The 16,311-nt window shown below is 57.7% G+C and overlaps 9 protein-coding genes across 9 annotated transcripts; 5 read left to right on the top strand and 4 right to left on the bottom strand.

Annotated features, from left to right (window-relative positions):
• Positions 1–315: 315 nt before the first annotated feature.
• PHSY_005731 (hypothetical protein) lies at positions 316–1,860 on the top strand (the record flags this gene model as incomplete). The annotated part of the gene is made up of 1 exon (XM_012336339.1): positions 316–1,860. One exon carries the CDS (start codon positions 316–318, stop codon positions 1,858–1,860), a length of 1,545 nt encoding a protein of 514 aa, XP_012191729.1.
• A 285-nt stretch (positions 1,861–2,145) lies between these two features.
• PHSY_005730 (hypothetical protein) lies at positions 2,146–3,171 on the bottom strand (the record flags this gene model as incomplete). Its single annotated transcript, XM_012336338.1, has 1 exon — positions 2,146–3,171. The coding sequence occupies one exon, from the start codon at positions 3,169–3,171 to the stop codon at positions 2,146–2,148; it is 1,026 nt and encodes a 341-aa protein (XP_012191728.1).
• A 918-nt stretch (positions 3,172–4,089) lies between these two features.
• Positions 4,090–5,745, bottom strand: PHSY_005729 (2-methylcitrate dehydratase; the record flags this gene model as incomplete). Its single annotated transcript, XM_012336337.1, has 1 exon — positions 4,090–5,745. The coding sequence occupies one exon, from the start codon at positions 5,743–5,745 to the stop codon at positions 4,090–4,092; it is 1,656 nt and encodes a 551-aa protein (XP_012191727.1).
• Positions 5,746–6,177: 432 nt separating this feature from the next.
• PHSY_005728 (hypothetical protein) lies at positions 6,178–6,411 on the top strand (the record flags this gene model as incomplete). Its single annotated transcript, XM_012336336.1, has 1 exon — positions 6,178–6,411. One exon carries the CDS (start codon positions 6,178–6,180, stop codon positions 6,409–6,411), a length of 234 nt encoding a protein of 77 aa, XP_012191726.1.
• A 359-nt stretch (positions 6,412–6,770) lies between these two features.
• Positions 6,771–7,085, top strand: PHSY_005727 (hypothetical protein; the record flags this gene model as incomplete). Its single annotated transcript, XM_012336335.1, has 1 exon — positions 6,771–7,085. One exon carries the CDS (start codon positions 6,771–6,773, stop codon positions 7,083–7,085), a length of 315 nt encoding a protein of 104 aa, XP_012191725.1.
• A 181-nt stretch (positions 7,086–7,266) lies between these two features.
• On the bottom strand, positions 7,267–7,659 carry PHSY_005726 (ribosome biogenesis protein Urb1; the record flags this gene model as incomplete). The annotated part of the gene is made up of 1 exon (XM_012336334.1): positions 7,267–7,659. One exon carries the CDS (start codon positions 7,657–7,659, stop codon positions 7,267–7,269), a length of 393 nt encoding a protein of 130 aa, XP_012191724.1.
• A 502-nt stretch (positions 7,660–8,161) lies between these two features.
• Positions 8,162–9,904, top strand: PHSY_005725 (STE/STE7 protein kinase; the record flags this gene model as incomplete). The annotated part of the gene is made up of 1 exon (XM_012336333.1): positions 8,162–9,904. The coding sequence occupies one exon, from the start codon at positions 8,162–8,164 to the stop codon at positions 9,902–9,904; it is 1,743 nt and encodes a 580-aa protein (XP_012191723.1).
• A 203-nt stretch (positions 9,905–10,107) lies between these two features.
• On the bottom strand, positions 10,108–11,694 carry PHSY_005724 (peroxisomal membrane protein; the record flags this gene model as incomplete). The annotated part of the gene is made up of 1 exon (XM_012336332.1): positions 10,108–11,694. The coding sequence occupies one exon, from the start codon at positions 11,692–11,694 to the stop codon at positions 10,108–10,110; it is 1,587 nt and encodes a 528-aa protein (XP_012191722.1).
• A 1,394-nt stretch (positions 11,695–13,088) lies between these two features.
• Positions 13,089–16,193, top strand: PHSY_005723 (likely protein kinase; the record flags this gene model as incomplete). The annotated part of the gene is made up of 1 exon (XM_012336331.1): positions 13,089–16,193. The coding sequence occupies one exon, from the start codon at positions 13,089–13,091 to the stop codon at positions 16,191–16,193; it is 3,105 nt and encodes a 1,034-aa protein (XP_012191721.1).
• Positions 16,194–16,311: the final 118 nt, after the last annotated feature.

Raw genomic sequence — 16,311 nt, 5'->3', positions numbered from 1 at the left:
CTGAGGCCCCTTGTCCTCTCAATCTCGTCTCGAATGTCTGCTCTCCCTCATCCTTCTGGCCCCTGCCCGCTGCCGAAACACATCTGCTCGCTCCGTCACGTCGTCTAGTTTACTAGCCAGGGAGTCTTCCTTCTCTATCATCCTCGCTAATCATTCCACGTCGGCACAGGCTTTCACCTGCAGTTCGGGTCTGCTTCATCGGTATTGCTGAACATGCGATCCAGTATCACGGCGGGGCTGACTCCGCAGCAATTGCTCGACCGTCGTCGTGCGCAGAACAAACTCGCACAGAGGCGCTTTCGAGAGAAAGCTCGAATGAGCCGATTCTCCGGTACCTCTCCTTCATCGTATCCGATCATGGACCACGCAGCTGCGACCCTGCCTGGCATGCCTGCGCACCTTGACATGGATGCTGCCAATTCGCTGCCTCAGGGTTCATCGACGTCCAGAGGGCGGTCCGCTTCCTCCGACTCTTCTAGCACTTCGGCTAGCTCGTCGATGTCCTCCCAACTCTTGAGCCCTGGCTCATCATGCACCGAGCTCAGCACGCCAACTATGCCAAATTTCAGCAGCAAAGCGATGCGGCCCACAGAGCCGACCATCGTCAGCAACTTGTCTGCTCCGCCCATCTTTGCTATGGACAATATCACATCTGAGAACGTCATGACAGATGCGGCTTTCTGCATGACAGCGGTTCCGCTCTCTGACGTCTATGCACCTCTCGAATCAAGCTTTCTTCGAGATCCCTTCGCGATGCCTCCGTCGCAGCCGCTGACTTACCCTGGTCTGGCTGGATCCTCCAATTCGCTGCGCAACATTGGTCTCAAGATGGTGGGAATGCATGCGGATCCCTTTCTCATGAGCCAGTCGCTACCTAGCCCCGCGCTGCCTGTCGGCAAACCCTCGAGCCTGCCCGCCGGTACCTTGTTTGGTTCCCTCTTCGAGCCACGATTCTCACAAGAAAGCCAGTCGCAACCCTCTGCCTCCTTCGAGAATCTGCTTCGTATCAACCCGCAGCCGTCGACGCATTCTAGTGCGAGTGGCGAGGTCGACATCGTCGAGCCAGTCCTCTCCCCGTCTTCAGCCATGGAACCGGAAGCTGCCTCCTTGTCCCTACTAGCAGACGGGGCTCACGTGTCCGTCGATACGGAGGCAAGTCAATGTGCCTCTTTGCATTTGGACCAAGTCATTGCGAAACACGCTCATGCCGTCAGCTCTCGCGGCGCAGCGCATTCCATCGCCATCACGTCGAGACCTTTTGCGCTTGTCGTCGAGCTCATCGGATCACAATTCGGTCTGACAGGCAGAGGTCAGGAGCTTCCAAAGCTCTTGTCGCGCCTGCAACTTCACGGAAAGCTCGATGCGCAAACAGAGACGAGCAAAGGACTTGTGTTTGACGCAGCAATCAACTGGGACACGATGGGCTCCAACATGCTTCCCACCACCGAGCAGCTTCTGTACCCACACCGCGCTTTCATCGATGCCTGCCTTCCCTGGCCTGCGGTCCGAACACGTCTACTCAAGCACGCTCTCACCAATCCAGTATGCGAAGAGGAGTTCGCCCTCGATCTGCTGCTGTCCATCTTGTCCCCCGACGAAGCTCTGTCCTCTGCGAGAGTGTATGGCGACGACGTGCTCGATCCGGAGGCATGGGAGCTCAGCGAGAGGATGTGGACGAAATGGTGGGGATTGTTCGACGATTCGATCATTCGCAGGACCAACTGGTGGCGGAGGCAACGTGGCCTCGGATGCCTTGTCTACCCTCAATCTACCTACGCAGGCAACGACTCCGTGCGCCAAGGGTTGGGGACAGGCTCTCTAGACGAGGTTTATCGTCTCGCCACCACCCACTTGCCATGAACAATACCTTGACAGTCAACGTCTCTGCTGCTTATAAGCAGGAACGTCCAGACAAGTCCTGAACACTGCTTATTTTGTGATCCTCATTTAATCTCTGTATTTTATCTGTAGCATATCAATGTATACACCTTCCACACACAGCACTACTCAAATTTGCAACTCGTGTGCGACGCATCACGCTTGGCACGATCGTCTTCTATCGTTTGTCGGATTGCATGACCGTACATCTCGGAGTGAATGAAGGCATGCCGTGCCAAGCAATGGCAGGGCGGGGCAGGGCGGAGCTCATGGCAAGACAATGTACTTTTGCAGGTGCTCGGGAATAGCCGTGTCGAGCTGTTTGGACTCGAGCCATTTGCGCGAGAACAAGCGAGCCTGGTATCGGTAAGCGCCGTCGCAGAGGATGGTGACGATGGTCTTGTTGGGACCGAGCTGTTGGGCCATCTTCTTGGCAGCCACCACGTTGAGTGCAGACGAGGCTCCGACGTAGATTCCCTCTTCGTGCAGGAGATCGTAAACCATGGTGATGCTCTCCTCATCAGGAATGTGTACCGAGTTGTCGAGCTTCTCAACATCCGGCTTGAGGTTCTCGGTGACACGACCTTGACCGATTCCTTCGGTGATGGAACCACCTTGGCGGTCCATGAGCTTGCCCTTGGTCTGGATGTACGAGTGAAGGACCGAGCCCGGAGGGTCAGCGAGCCAGCACTGGACCTTGCCGTTGCTCTTTTCCTTGAGGTAGCTGGTGATACCGGCGAGCGTGCCTCCTGTGCCCGTTGCGCAGATGAACCCGTCGAGCTTTCCGTCTGTCTGATCCCAAATCTCAGGGCCGGTGGTCTCGATGTGAGCACGGCGGTTGGCTGTGTTGTCGAACTGGTTGGTCCAGACGGCGTTGTCAAGTCGATCAGCATGACGCTTGGCCTGGTGGTTGTAGTTTTCCGGATTGTCGAAAGCGACGGCAGGGACTGGGTAGACTTCGGCGCCGAGCATACGCAACAGGTCGATCTTCTCCTGCGACTGGGTGTTGGGCATGTAGATGACGCACTTGTAGCCCTTGCTGCGGCAGACGTGAGCTAGACCGATACCAGTGTTGCCTGCAGTACCCTCGACGACGGTTCCGCCCGGCTTGATGAGACCACGCTCCTCCGCATCCTTGACGACGTAGAGCGCCGCACGGTCCTTGACACTTCCTCCCGGCTCCATGAACTCGGCCTTACCGAGTACCTCGCATCCGGTCTCGTCGCTGATCTTGTTGAGACGGATGAGCGGCGTGTTGCCGATGGCGCCCACAAAGCCGTTGACGGGACGCATGTGTGCGGCAGCGACGGGAGAGAGAGAGGAAGTGGAAGCAGCAGTCGCGACAGAGCTGTGAAGTGCTCGCACCGATGAACGAGCAAGTCCGACCAAAGATCTTGGAAGTGTGGAAGCCATTGCGGGATGCGCAATGGTTGCTAATGATCCCGAGATCGGATGAGGCTCCAAGTGAGATGTGTTTAATAAGCGAGCGAGAGAGAGGGAGAGAGAAAGAACTAGACAGGGAGCCGAGAAGGTGACTTGGACGGGCAAGCTGCGGAATTTAGGTGGTTCCGATTCCGTCTTCGCCTATTTCTTCTTAACGTCGAGGCGTGAGAATTCCCGACTGGCAGCCAGTTTCGCGGAGAAAAGCCGGGCTAGCTGGTGAGCCACACTACTTCTGCACCAAAACGAGCTGCTTGCTGAAATCGCACTCATTGCGATCGCACACTCGGTCTTGCCCCGATCTTGACTGGCTCAGCTTGTCACACTCTCAAAGACGAAAGAGCGGCAATGCAACGCACACGCGATGCTGCTCTTTCGGACGATGCGATGATCGTGTCTCTGCTTTTGCGATCATCTGATTCGCTGTTCGGCGATTGTCGTTCTTCTCCGTATGCACAATCAAAATGTCGCAATAATCAAGGCCTTTGACGCGTGCACACAGGCGAGTGACAAGGAATCGCCACTGCGGAGCAACTCCCACTCGCTGTCCCGCTCGACAGTTGATGATCTCGCTTTTGTGTTTGTGTCAAGGGCTTCGTTCTCAGTTACAGCATTGCATTACACGATCGCTCAATCGACTACACCAAAACCTCACGACTGGCAAGCACTGCACGTCCAAGGTCTGCATCAGGTTTTCATTGCGTGAGCACAAGGAACTCGAGTCTCGTGTTTACATTCTAGGTGCGTTGGCCGCAACGGAGCAGATCAGATCTACTGGTTGCGAACCCAAAGGTCGACAAACTCGTTGGCGGGCAGCTTGGTGAGCTTCTCGTGGTCCTCGAGGAGCGCAACAATCTCGGACTGGCGAGCCTCGGGGAAGAAACCCTTGAGGTGCTTCTGCAGCTTGCTCTTGATGAGCGGCTTGGCCTCATCACGACGACGCGCGTGGCCGACGGGGTAGTCGAGCGCGATCGAGTCGGTGGTACCGTCGTTGAACGTGACTTCGACGCTGTTGCCGATGGATCGCAGCTCGGGGTCAAGGTACTCGGTGGTGTAGCGAGCCTCCTCTTCGACCGACATCTTGTTTCGCAGCTCGTCGATCTTGGGGTTGCTGGCCACCTCGTCCGAGTAGTCTTCGGGGTCGAGTTTGCCGTTGATGAGACCCATGGCGGTAATGTACTGCAGCGAGTGGTCACGGTCAGCGTAGTTGTTCAGCTTGCCCGTCTTGGAGATGATGCGCACGGCGGCCTCCTGCGTCTTGATCGTGACGCTCTTGATGTCGTCCGAGGTCTTGCCGTTCTTCTGCATGCGGCCGTGCAGGACGATGGCGCCCTCGATGGCGGTCTGCGAGTGGAACTCGGCGGGGACCAGCTTGAAGAGGACGTTCTCCATCACGTACGAGCCGTAGGGGCGCTGGAACTTGAACTCCTTGCCCTTGAAGAGCACGTCGTAGAAGCCCCAGGTCTTGGCGGTGAGTACCGAGTTGTAGCCCATCTCGCCCTTCTGGACGAGCAGCGCCAGGTTGACGGCGCGCGAGCAGGCGTCACCGGCAGCCCACGACTTTCGCGAGCCGGCGTTGGGAGCGTGACGGTAGGTACGGAGCGACTGGCCGTCGACGAAAGCCTGCGAGACGACGTCGACGGTCTGATCGCGCGTGTTGCCGATCATCTTGGAGACAACGGCGGCCGAGGCGACCTTGACAAGGACGACGTGGTCGAGACCGACACGGTTGAACGAGTTCTCGAGCGCGAGGCATCCCTGGATCTCGTGGGCCTGGATGGCAGCGGTGAGCACATCTTGGACGGTAAGGGGCTTCTTGCCGTTGGCAATGTTGGTACGGCTGATCCAGTCGGCGACAGAGAGGATGGAGCCAATGTTGTCGGAAGGGTGACCCCACTCGGCGGCGAGCCAAGTGTCGTTGAAGTCGAGCCATCGGATCAGGGCGCCGTTGTTGAAAGCGGCACGGATGGGGTCGAGCTCATAGTTGGTACCGATGACACGGGCACCGTTGGGAACCACGGTGCCGGGGACGACGGGGCCGCAGATGTTGGCAGCAGAAGGGAAGCGGAGAGCCTCCATGGCGCATCCCAACGAGTCGAGCAGGCAGAGACGGGCAGTGTCGTAGGCGACCTGAGAGTCGATCTTGTAGTTGTGGACATAGTCTGCGATGTCCTGGAGAACCTTGTCGGCAGGAGGACGGACGTTGTCCTCCCCCTTGCCGATACCAGCGTGGCCACCCATGATGCGAGCAGAGGTGGAGAAAGCGGCGTTGCGGGGAAGCTTGGCGAAGGCGGTCTTGCTGGAGATCTGTGCGGCGGAGCGAGCGGCGACAAGGCTAGCTCGAGGAAGGGGAGAGGTGGAGATCGATCGAGCAGAGGTGGATCGAAGCGATGCAGCCAAGGTGGATTGAGAAACGAGTCGAGGCATCTGCGTTGCGCAAGCATCGAAGGAAGAGTACGTCAGTACGCGTGCACTTGCTGCAGAGTGTAAAGAGCAAGCAGTGAGAGGCAAAGACGCTCGCGTGCGTGCCGTCTCTGTCTAGTCGTCCTCCTCGTCGAAATGCCGAAATGGACTAGCAAGATCGAGTCGCGAGTACGCAGACCGACCATGCAACCGTTCCGACACCAATCTCGAGCCATGTAGAAAGGAGCGATACTTACGATCCGCTTGTAAAAAGAACCACTCGGCGAAAGAGGCTATCGGAGAGTGATAGGGCGAAGGAAGAGGTTGGGAGAGATGGTGTGAGAAGGAAGAAGCGAAGATCAGAAGCACACAACAAGTCAAGGAGAATTGACCGGCCGTGCCAAACCGAGGACAATTCACATGCAGCGGAGGGAGCCGACGAGCGCATTCAGAAGGATGGAAGAGCGCTTTGTCCAGAAAAGCCTAGCTGCAAGGACGCGGGGCAAGGCAGATCGCCAGTCACAAATCTGCGCCGAACATCTTCTCTCTGTGCTGGCGACGCACCAGCTGAAAATCCACCGGAAAAGATGCAAAACCGCAAAGTCCTGGAAGAAGTCGGGTCGGCTTTGGCGATTTGCCGGTTGCCAGCTCGAAGAACTAATTGAGCTTGCACAGCACGATCCGGCGTAGGTGCAGCTTTCGTCTCGAGACCCCACAGATGCGGATCCCCCTTTGGCAGCACGACCAGCGCCATACTTAGCGAGCAACAGCTCCCAGCTCCCAACTTCGTGTTGTAGAGTGAGGATGTTCTCGTCTTCGAGTTGGTTGCCTTCCTCCGAGTGTGACAAGGCCGAGCACGGCACGGACACCATCACGCATTTCCATCCCCAGCAAGCTTGCGTAGAGGCACAATATTCGCCTTGGGCTTCATGGGGAGTGCTTCAGGATCCGAGCGGTTGTAGGAGCTAACCTCAGACAAAGTTGCTCGAGCTGGAGCCGCTCGCTGGCTTGAGGATTTGTGCGGCTCTGGCAAGGCCTTGCTTTCGGAGATGCTCCTCGATCAGAAGGCACAAAAGCGAAAAGGGTCCGGACTGGAACGGGAGTTTGGGACGTCGGCGATCATTGGCGTGAAAGAGTTCAGCTCTCGATCGGCCCGATGTAAATCAGTCACTGTTTGGAAAAAGGAGCGATTTCAATCTCGACCAGCTGCTTTTAGACTCCGATGCCAAGAGAGCATCGGAGACTGTGGTGGAGCGGACTCACGATGCCGTACTACTGTACATTTGTACGGCACGCATGAGCCATGGATCTTCAGAAGCCGCACAGCAAGCTGTGCACGACCTACGGTGCTTGTTCACGCATGAGGAGCAATGTGTCGAACAGCCTGCAACCGAACGAAGAGCTCGCAACGCATTATCTTCGGACTTGAACGGCGATGTCTCTCAGACGTACCCCAGCATGCGACGTCCGCCAACCTGTCACGGATGCCGTGCCGGGCGGACCTAACCAGCCTTTGGCCACGGTGCCTGTCGCTGTGACGCAACATCATCTTCGACTGCAGCTCGACGACGAACCTCCAGCCTCCCAACTTGAAATGTTTGTCAGCTCAGATACAGTCATATCATATGCTAGCCTTTCGTCCATGCCGCTCCCCCGACGCAGGTAGCGTGCGAGATCGTCCATGCTCTGCGCGTCTCTGCTTCGTTTGCTAGATTCGGTCTGTCTGTCTCGAGTGCTTTGTGTGATGTCCTGATTATTTGCAATTTTGCGATTTTGGGTTGGAACTCGTAAAATCATGTCGCAGCGGCATTTTGAGTGCCATTCGAACGTGGCTGGATTTCTGCTGCAGTGCGTTGGCAGCTTGGGGTTTGCAAATCGGCCAAAGTGCCGACTGCATTCGACGCTGACGCCGTCGCTGAATATCGAATCGCACAGCATCGTGACAAACTCTGACTAGTTCTCTCCTCATCACATCCATTCCGCTCCAAAGCGTTCGCAGGCTGGCAACGTCTATCATTGCACCCACTGCGTTTCAGGCTTTGTCTCGCATACCTGTCTTCTTCGCAAAGTGACCTCGTTATCACAACCCCGTCGTCCTTGCAACCTTGCATCACTGGCACCGATACACTTCTCGGTCATCACATCGCCTCAACGTCGCTCGATCGCGCTCGATTCATCCTGGCCTCATCGATCTACCGTCCGTGTGTTCCAGCAGAAGTCTCTCCGTTTCCAAGTTAGCTGACTGCTCAACGCCGGTCTGCATTCCGTCCTCCCATTTGGTAATCCGGTGTGTCTTCCAACGCTGCCCATTCCTTGGTCGACAAACGTACGTCTCGACTGTCACCGTGGCATCGGTATCGGCATCGTTCCGAAAGAGGCATTTCACCCCACGTAGCCTTCCGACCTCCAGCGCTGTACCCACCCCTCTCTCTGAGTCAGCATGACCGACTCGGCCCCGTCGTCAGAGATGGAGCGCCTCACCGCCCAGATGAGCCTTAAGGACACTCCCCAGAACGCGACGGGCGGCCCACCATCACGGCCCTCGCCTTCGTCGGGAGCAGCGCCATCGCTTCGACCGGCTCCTGGCACCGCCGGAACTCCGAGCGCAAGGTCGCCCAACACTGCTGTGGGTGCCGCAGAACGCGCTCGTCAGATGGCAGGTGCACGCCTCCCTCCCAGTCTGCAAGCCAAGCTCGCCGCCAACGCGAATCGATCCACCGCATCTCCCAACCCCGGCCAATCCGTCATGGGCCACGATCAGCGCATCGACAGCAACGCCAGCGCCTCGCTCTTCGTCTCGGCAAGCAGTCGACCCGGGACATTGCCCGGCACAGGCATGGGCGGCCTCGCTGCCCGTAGAGGTGTTCCCGGTGCGCTCGGCGGGCCCTCCGCAGCCACGCCCCCAGCATCGTCAGGCGCAGCCATGGGCGCACGACGCAATCGACCCGGCCTCAAACTCAGCGACATGGGCATCGGCTCCGCGGATGGGCTTGACGCTGCCAATTCACAAAGAGGTGGCATGGGTGCCGGCGCTGGCCGTCGAGCACCACCGCCAGGGCGTCTTCCCGAAAGTTCCGGTTCCGGCAAGTCTGACGAGACGGGGACACAGCAGAACGGAGACGCCATGTCGACTCCCTTCAGCAACTTTTCCAAGATTGTCGACCCTTCAGGTCGACTCAACTTCGGCGGCAAAGCCGTGCTTCACGCTTCCGGTGTCGAGTTCGGTAACGGCACTTCCTTCAAGATCAACATGGCCGAGCTCGAGCTCCTGGACGAGCTCGGAAAGGGCAACTACGGAACCGTTCGCAAGGTACGACACACCAAGACCCACGTAGAGATGGCCATGAAGGAGATTCGTCTCGAGTTGGACGAGTCCAAGCTCAATGCTATCATCATGGAGCTCGATATCTTGCATCGAGCCACTGCACCCCAGATTGTTGAGTTCTACGGCGCATTCTTCATCGAGTCGTGCGTCTACTATTGCATGGAGTACATGAACGCCGGCAGTCTCGACAAGCTCTACGGCGAGCGCGGTAGCGTACCCGAAGACGTGCTCGCACGCATCACCGGCAGCATGGTGCGCGGTCTCAGCTTTCTCAAGGACGAACTGCAGATCATGCACCGCGACGTCAAGCCGACCAACGTGCTCATCAATCGCCGGGGCCAGGTCAAGTTGTGCGACTTTGGCGTCTCCGGGCAACTCGAAAAGTCGCTGGCCAAGACCAACATTGGCTGCCAGTCCTACATGGCACCCGAGCGTATCAAGGGCGAATCGCAAAACCTGCTGGGTACCTACACGGTCGCCTCGGACGTATGGTCGTTGGGACTGTCGATGGTGGAGACGACGCTCGGCACCTATCCGTATCCACCCGAGACCTACTCGAACGTGTTTGCGCAGCTCCAGGCTATCGTGCACGGCGATCCTCCCGAGCTGCCCAGCGAGACGTACTCCGAGACGGCGCGCGATTTTGTAGCGAAATGCCTGGAAAAGATCCCTGCTCGGAGACCAACGTACGCGCAATTGCTGCAGCACAATTTCCTCAAACAGGACGCGGCCAAGGGCGAGGATGGTGTGGATATGGTCGGATGGGTGGAGAGGGCCATCGATGCGAGATCGAAGAAGAAGGAACTGGCCAACGGTTCCTCGGCTCCCGGATCATCGTCAACGCCGACCGAGGCATGAAGGACACAATCGTGTCACTGCATTTATTCATTTACTCACGAATCTGATCAGATCGCTCAACAAGCATGACCACGCATCTATACACCATGGCAAATCATGCTAATTCACCATCTGGCCAAAAAACCCTGTGCGCAGCGCTACGCTTCACAATTGCGAACACAACTGGGGTTGAATTGACACCTTCGATTGCATCAGCAAGAAACTCATGTCGCAGAGTAGTAGTGGTACTCGTCGATGAGCGGAAGGTAATCGCTCAGAACACCACCGACCATGCCAATGAGGAACTTGCCCTGAGTACGATCCACCATGCCTGACAGTTTGGGACGCGTGAAAGAGTACCACAGGGGTCCGCGCAGCAGGTACCACCAGAACGAGTTGCCCCTCTTGGACCATTCAGCTTCTTCCACCGCTGAGATGGGTCTTTTGGCCTTGTCGGCTGGATTACCGCCCATGAATACAGAGGCGAGGATCGAGGTGAGCGGGTTCTGGCCCATCATAGCCGCAAGAAGCGGGTTGGTGGCGAAGAGTCCCTTGGGTCCGGGTGTGGAAGGAGCAAAGGATCGGTTGCGCAGCTCCTTGGCAAAGTACTCGAGAGCGAACGAAAGCACAAAGGGTAGCGTCGCCGTTCGTCCCCACTTTCGCAGGGCTAGGACGTAGATGAAAGGTCGAAGGATCCAGAGAACCTCTGCCAGATGACCGGTACGATTGCGAAGAGGACGTACGAGCTCTTCGGGTTTGCGAACGTCGTTGACTGTGAGCACGCGAGAGAGGAGGTAGTCGTTGATCTGCGACTCGGACCAAGGCTTCATGTTGACAGGTGGTGTTGGTGGATCTTTTCGGAGCGTAGTGGAAGACTGTGAGAGTGCATCGTCGTTGGCCGGTGCGCGTGGAAGCGTGGTGGAGGCTTGGAGTCGGGTCGAGTCAACCAGCGTGTCGTCAGTGTCGGAACCGGACTGGCCGGCGTTGATGCGCAAAGCTCGCAGGTGCGGTGGTCGACGATCCGGCTCCGAGGTGGGCGCGAGTGGGTCCGCCTCTACATCATCGAATCCAGGTCGAAGAGAAGCAAGCGTTGGACGTAAGAGACCGGTACGGGACCCCTTCCAGTAGCCCTTGGGTGGCTGAGCAACCGAGGTAGAGAGGGCGGAGCTCGAAGAGGCTGCAGCGACGTCGAGTTTGTCAGCCAGCTTGCCCATAGTCTTTGCCCGTTCCTGCTCAAGCGCAGCTGGATCCACCTCGCGTTCGGGGATAGGAGGATGGATGGCCATCCTTGATCCGGTCATCTGGACCAAGCTCAAGCGAAGCACCACCTTGAGTGCTTCGATAGCAGCGACGACGTCCCAGGCTTTTCTGCGTCCAAGCTTCCTTCGAGCGAGCATCTCTGCAAGCAACTCAAAGTAGCCCACGACGACCAACGTCCTCGCTACGCGATTATAGCCTTTGGATCTGCGCGAAAAGTGGTGGGTGTATCTGGCATGTTCGGAGGGTGTCAGGCCGGTGAGCGCATTTGCGTCGAGCGGAGCGGGGCTGGACGGAAGGGAGTTCTTTTCCGAGGTGAATGCTTGCTTGCTGGAGACGGCGAGTGGATTCTGCTTTTCGAGTGCGCGCGCAAGGATGGAGTCGTGGTAGAGTCCCAGCAGATTGAGCGAGGCGTAGATTGCTTCTCCGGCGAGCTCGGCATCTTTGAAGCGACCGGGAAGGAAGTAGGTGATGGAACGGAGCGAGCTCTCGACGGCGGTGATCTGGGAAGCGTTGTTGAGCAAGAAGTCGTCGTACTGCTTGAAGAGCGCCATGCTGAGCGGTGGTGTGAGCTGCGAACCAGCTGCAGCCGAGAACGATGATAGTGTCGGTGACGAGAGACGGTAATATCGTGGGGAAGACGTGAGCTAAGTCAACGAGCCGGGTCGGCTTGTACCGCGCAGTTGCCGAGCGCGCACGACCTGCTTCGCCGAATACTGTAAAAAGGTTGAAAGAGCAAGACGGAGCAAGACAGTATCGCCAGATTACACGAGGTTGGATTTTCTCAATCGGGAGATCACACATTTCCTCATGCCATTTCATCCAATCTGGATCGCTCCGAGCTCGGGTGAAATGGCACGGTGCTTTACACGGACGCCCTTGAGCCGCGTGCAGATAGAAGCGGGCACTGTACCGATGTGTCCCTCCGACGGTACGGATGGCGTTTTGGCAACCTGGCTGCGTGCCGTTCGCTACGCCCTAACGGAAGCGGCGAAAGTTGAGGCTGGATCGGCGATTAGCAAGCCTCGAGGGAGGATGGCTCATCGGATGTGGTATCGACTCCCTTGCCTTTACGTACCGGTAATGCTGCATTCCCAGAATGATGCGGCGACCAATCTACAGTAAGCTCAATCTTTTTTATTTTTCGTCATGCAGGTGGACAGCCGGTCCACGTTCCATGAGTTCTGCCGTCCACCGTCATCTGCTGGAATTTGTGCCTTGTCCCCACAATCAAAATTGATAGCAGAGTTGCCGATTCTTTCAACCAGAATTTGAGCTTGCTGGGGAACAATCCCACTCTGCAGGTTTTAGCGTCTAATTTTTCGTTGACAAAAAAAAGGCTCATCGCCTATCTGTTGTCCATCCAACGTTTTGAGTCTCACTAAACTTAATCGGCGACTCCGTTGTACAGTGTCGCGGATGGAAGCTGTGGACGTGATCGCAGAAGACGTCAGGGAACAAGGCGCGGCCCAGTCTACGTTGTGGAAAGCGTAGTGAGAGGGCGAGAGTGCGGCACTGATTCCCGTCGGCTGTCACGCGGAAGATTGATGCATCAGCCGACGTCGGGACTTCCACCACCGACGTGTCTCAGGGACAACTGCTGAGGCGGAGCTAAGCTGAGCTCCAACCAGCGTGCCCGTCCGACCTCCCTCTTCGCCCGCCTGAATCGCCGTCACTATCATCATCGCCATCACCATCACGATCGTCCGTCATCGGCTCGTCCGCCACCAGGCTGCCCCTGCCTCCGTCGGCAGATCCCGCAGCCAATTCTGTGGCCTGCATCGCACTCCGGCCTGTAACTTTTGCACTCGTCTGGAATACAGGACTCGGATCTCGCTCCTCTGATGTGCATACCTCTCGACACAGTCCATCACTGAATCCATTCGGTCCCCTGGCATCATCTCGCCACCTCGTTACCACCGCCGGTCGCGCCTGTATCGTCGACATCATGGTGTCAGCCCCCTTCCGTGGCTCACAGGCCGCTGATAGCCAGCCAGGACCAAGCAGCTCACCAATGCTCGCCATCAACAATGCCAAACCGCAAACCACGAGGGCCAGGGCACCTTGGCCGTTGGATACCCTCTGGTCCAGCTCGAGCAAGAGATCCTCTTCCTCAAAATCACGTTCGCCAGTCTCTCCTGCTCTCGGACACTCTTACGACAGCGCCACGGGCCTCGACGCGCACCAACATAACGACTTCGCCGACTTGCCCCTAACACCCCCCGACTCGGGTGCTTCTGCTTTCGAACTTCGCGCCAGTGCCCACCCCTCGCTGGCAAGCTTGCAACCCGAAGCGGTTCTCATGTCGACCTCCGCTGCCGCTGTTCCTCCTCGAACTCCCGTTCTTCTGTCTGACGATCTCGCCCAGTCACCACAGAAGGCTCGCAGCAAGAATGACATCTTCAACTCTCCTGTCACCTGGTTGACGCCCCCATCTCGCCCTAATGTATCGCTCGCAGCGGGTTCACAAACGGCCTCACCGCCTCCATCCCGGAACTCGCTTTTCTTCTCATCCTTTGGCTCCAGCTCTCCCAGACCTCCATCACCTCCATCGCCTCTCCCTTCTTCGTCTAGACGCAGTCCAGTTAAAAGCTCGTCAGCCAGCTCAGACTGCGATCCTTTGCCACCTGTACCAAGAGCGCCGCTACAACACGCCCCGCCAGAAATGCAGAAAGCCACGGGGCGCAAGAAAGGGCACACGCGCAACTCGTCATTAGGACGCGCCAGCTCAGAGGAATGCCTGGAGGAGGAAGCAAGGATCAGAGCCACAAAGCATGTCGACTTTCGACTCTGTCCGACCAGCGACTTTCTTCTTGGTGAAGGTCGTCACTGCTCCGTGTATCTGGGCAGCTATCGTCCTCGTCCAGAGGCAGCCGCACCACCTACCATTCAGCAATCGGCATCTACCAGCGCATGGAGGCTCTGTGCTGTCAAACGCCTCCATGCAGATCGTCAGAGCCAGCTCCTGGGACTCGAGGAAGCCTTTGCGCTTCGTCGTCTAGGAACGCATCCCAATATTATTCAGCTTATTGACATTCGCGACGAAGTCGAATTCACAGCATCGCCTCGTCACACTCCTCAGCCGTTACCCGATCCGTCTAGGGCCCCTCGCCCCGCGAGCAACAACATCGGTCTAGGTCTGCCGAAACTCGAACATCGTGGACCCAGTCCTGCGGATGGCGCCAACGGTCACTCAAACCATTCCAGATCGACGAGCGACATGACTGGAAGGGACGAGCTGCTCAGCGAGACGCAGTCACTCAAACGAGCCTTGGCGTACGAGAAGCAACACGAAGCCCTTCTCGCGCGTGGCATTCTCCACGAAGCCGATCCCTCTCCTTTGTCCTCGCAGAAGACACGTGTCAGAGTCAGCACAGCTGAGATCCCGCGCACTGCGAATCTGCCCACGCCAACATTTCTCGTACAAGGCCCCGACGGCGATGACCTCAACAACAGACACATCCGCAGTCAAGCTGGTACTGACACCAATTTGCGCAAAACTCCTGCCAACACCATCGATCCCCCGCGCCTTCTCATGCTTCTCGAGCTTCTCCCCAACAACCTCGCCCTGTACGCCAGAAAGCACACCCAACGCATCGATCTGCAGCAATGGTTCGAATGGGCGCTTCAGATGGCAGAAGCCGTCGTCTTCCTGCACAGCAAGGGCTGCGTTCATGCCGACATTAAGAAGGAAAACATGCTTTTGACCGAAGACCTCGACATCAAGCTCTGCGACTTTAACTCTGCCGTCTTTCCTAACCCGAGCGACCCGCCGCGCGACGGCCTCGGGCTCGGCACGCCAGCGTACTGCGCCCCGGAGCTGAGTCGGGCCACGGGCGGTCCTGGTGCTACGAGCTTCTCGTATCCGATCGACATCTTCTCGCTGGGCGCCGTGCTGTACTCGCTTGCCACCGGCTACGAGCCTTTCAGCAAGGCCCGCAGCGTGGTCGAGATGCTCCACCGCAAACGTCTCTTCTTTGAAAGCGAGGAGAACGACCGGGCATCTCGCCTGGCAGTGGAAGCGGGTAGCAACCCCAACAGTCAACCTGCAAGTCGCAGTGGGAGTCTGCGCGGCCGACACTCCAAGAGCTCATCTTCGACCTACAACGACGCTCCCTTTGCTGGCCCTGCATCGCCTGGGTCACTGACATCCTCGCTGAATCGATACCTGCAACGCAGTTCGCCTACGCAGACACGTCGCGACGCTAGCAACGACAGTCTCGAGAGTGTCGCCTCGACCATCACCACCATCTCGGGACGTAGTCCGAGCTCTTTGGCTGTAGCACGCCTGCTCGAACCCACCGACGAGCCACGTGGCCTTCTCGTCGACCCGAATGGCCCTTCCCGCTCCGGCTCACTTCTCCGCGATCTGAGTCGGTCTTCCGCGGTGCGCCGAACCGCGTCGACGGGCGGACGCAAAGCCATGGCCGCTGGCATCACAGACTTGCAGAGGCTCCGCGCAAACGGAGAGATTGGTGTGGATCAAAGCAATAGCGGGAGCGCTCCCACGTCAGCAGTTGTTCCGGACCTAACGTCCATCCTCAAGCCCACTCCGGCGGTGTCCAAAGTCACCCTGCTTGAACTCGCATCTCGACCCGATTGGCTGCGTAGACGCTCGTCCTACGGCGACGAACTCAAATCAACCTCCTCGACCATTGCATACCCCTCATCAGCGGCACCGATCTCGGAGCACACCATCGATGGCAGCCGAAGCATCGATGAAGGGCTGTCGACAACACCGACAAAGCCGAGTCGATTGCGCACCATGTTTTCGCACACTTCGACGGGCGCTTCACAGGTCAGCTCCTCGACGGAAGGTTCGTCCGCTTCGTCGCCTTTGGAGCAGACAAGGTGGCATGAGTCGTCGGGCAAATCAGGCGCAGACACGCAAGCGTACGAAGATGGGCATCCGGCCATCATTCTACCCGGAGGTGGAAGACTTCCAGATAGGACACGCGATCTGCTTCGATCCATGTTGCAGGCTGATCCTTCTGCCAGACCCACTGCCGAACAGGTGCGACAACGTCTGCAGGCGTACATACAGCAGCTGTAGTGCACTCATCACGATCGAACCTGCTAAACTTATACCCCACACACTTGATCATTCTCGCCTGAGTAACACTCTCCGATTATCGACTCCACCCCGTGACTGTGAATTCTGCAATGCGCTC

This window comes from Pseudozyma hubeiensis (genome assembly GCF_000403515.1).
Source record: "Pseudozyma hubeiensis SY62 DNA, scaffold: PHS52, whole genome shotgun sequence".
Lineage (NCBI taxonomy): Eukaryota > Fungi > Basidiomycota > Ustilaginomycetes > Ustilaginales > Ustilaginaceae > Pseudozyma > Pseudozyma hubeiensis.
The sequence above is the reverse complement of the archived record's forward strand: the minus strand, read 5'-3'. Positions and strand labels throughout refer to the sequence as shown.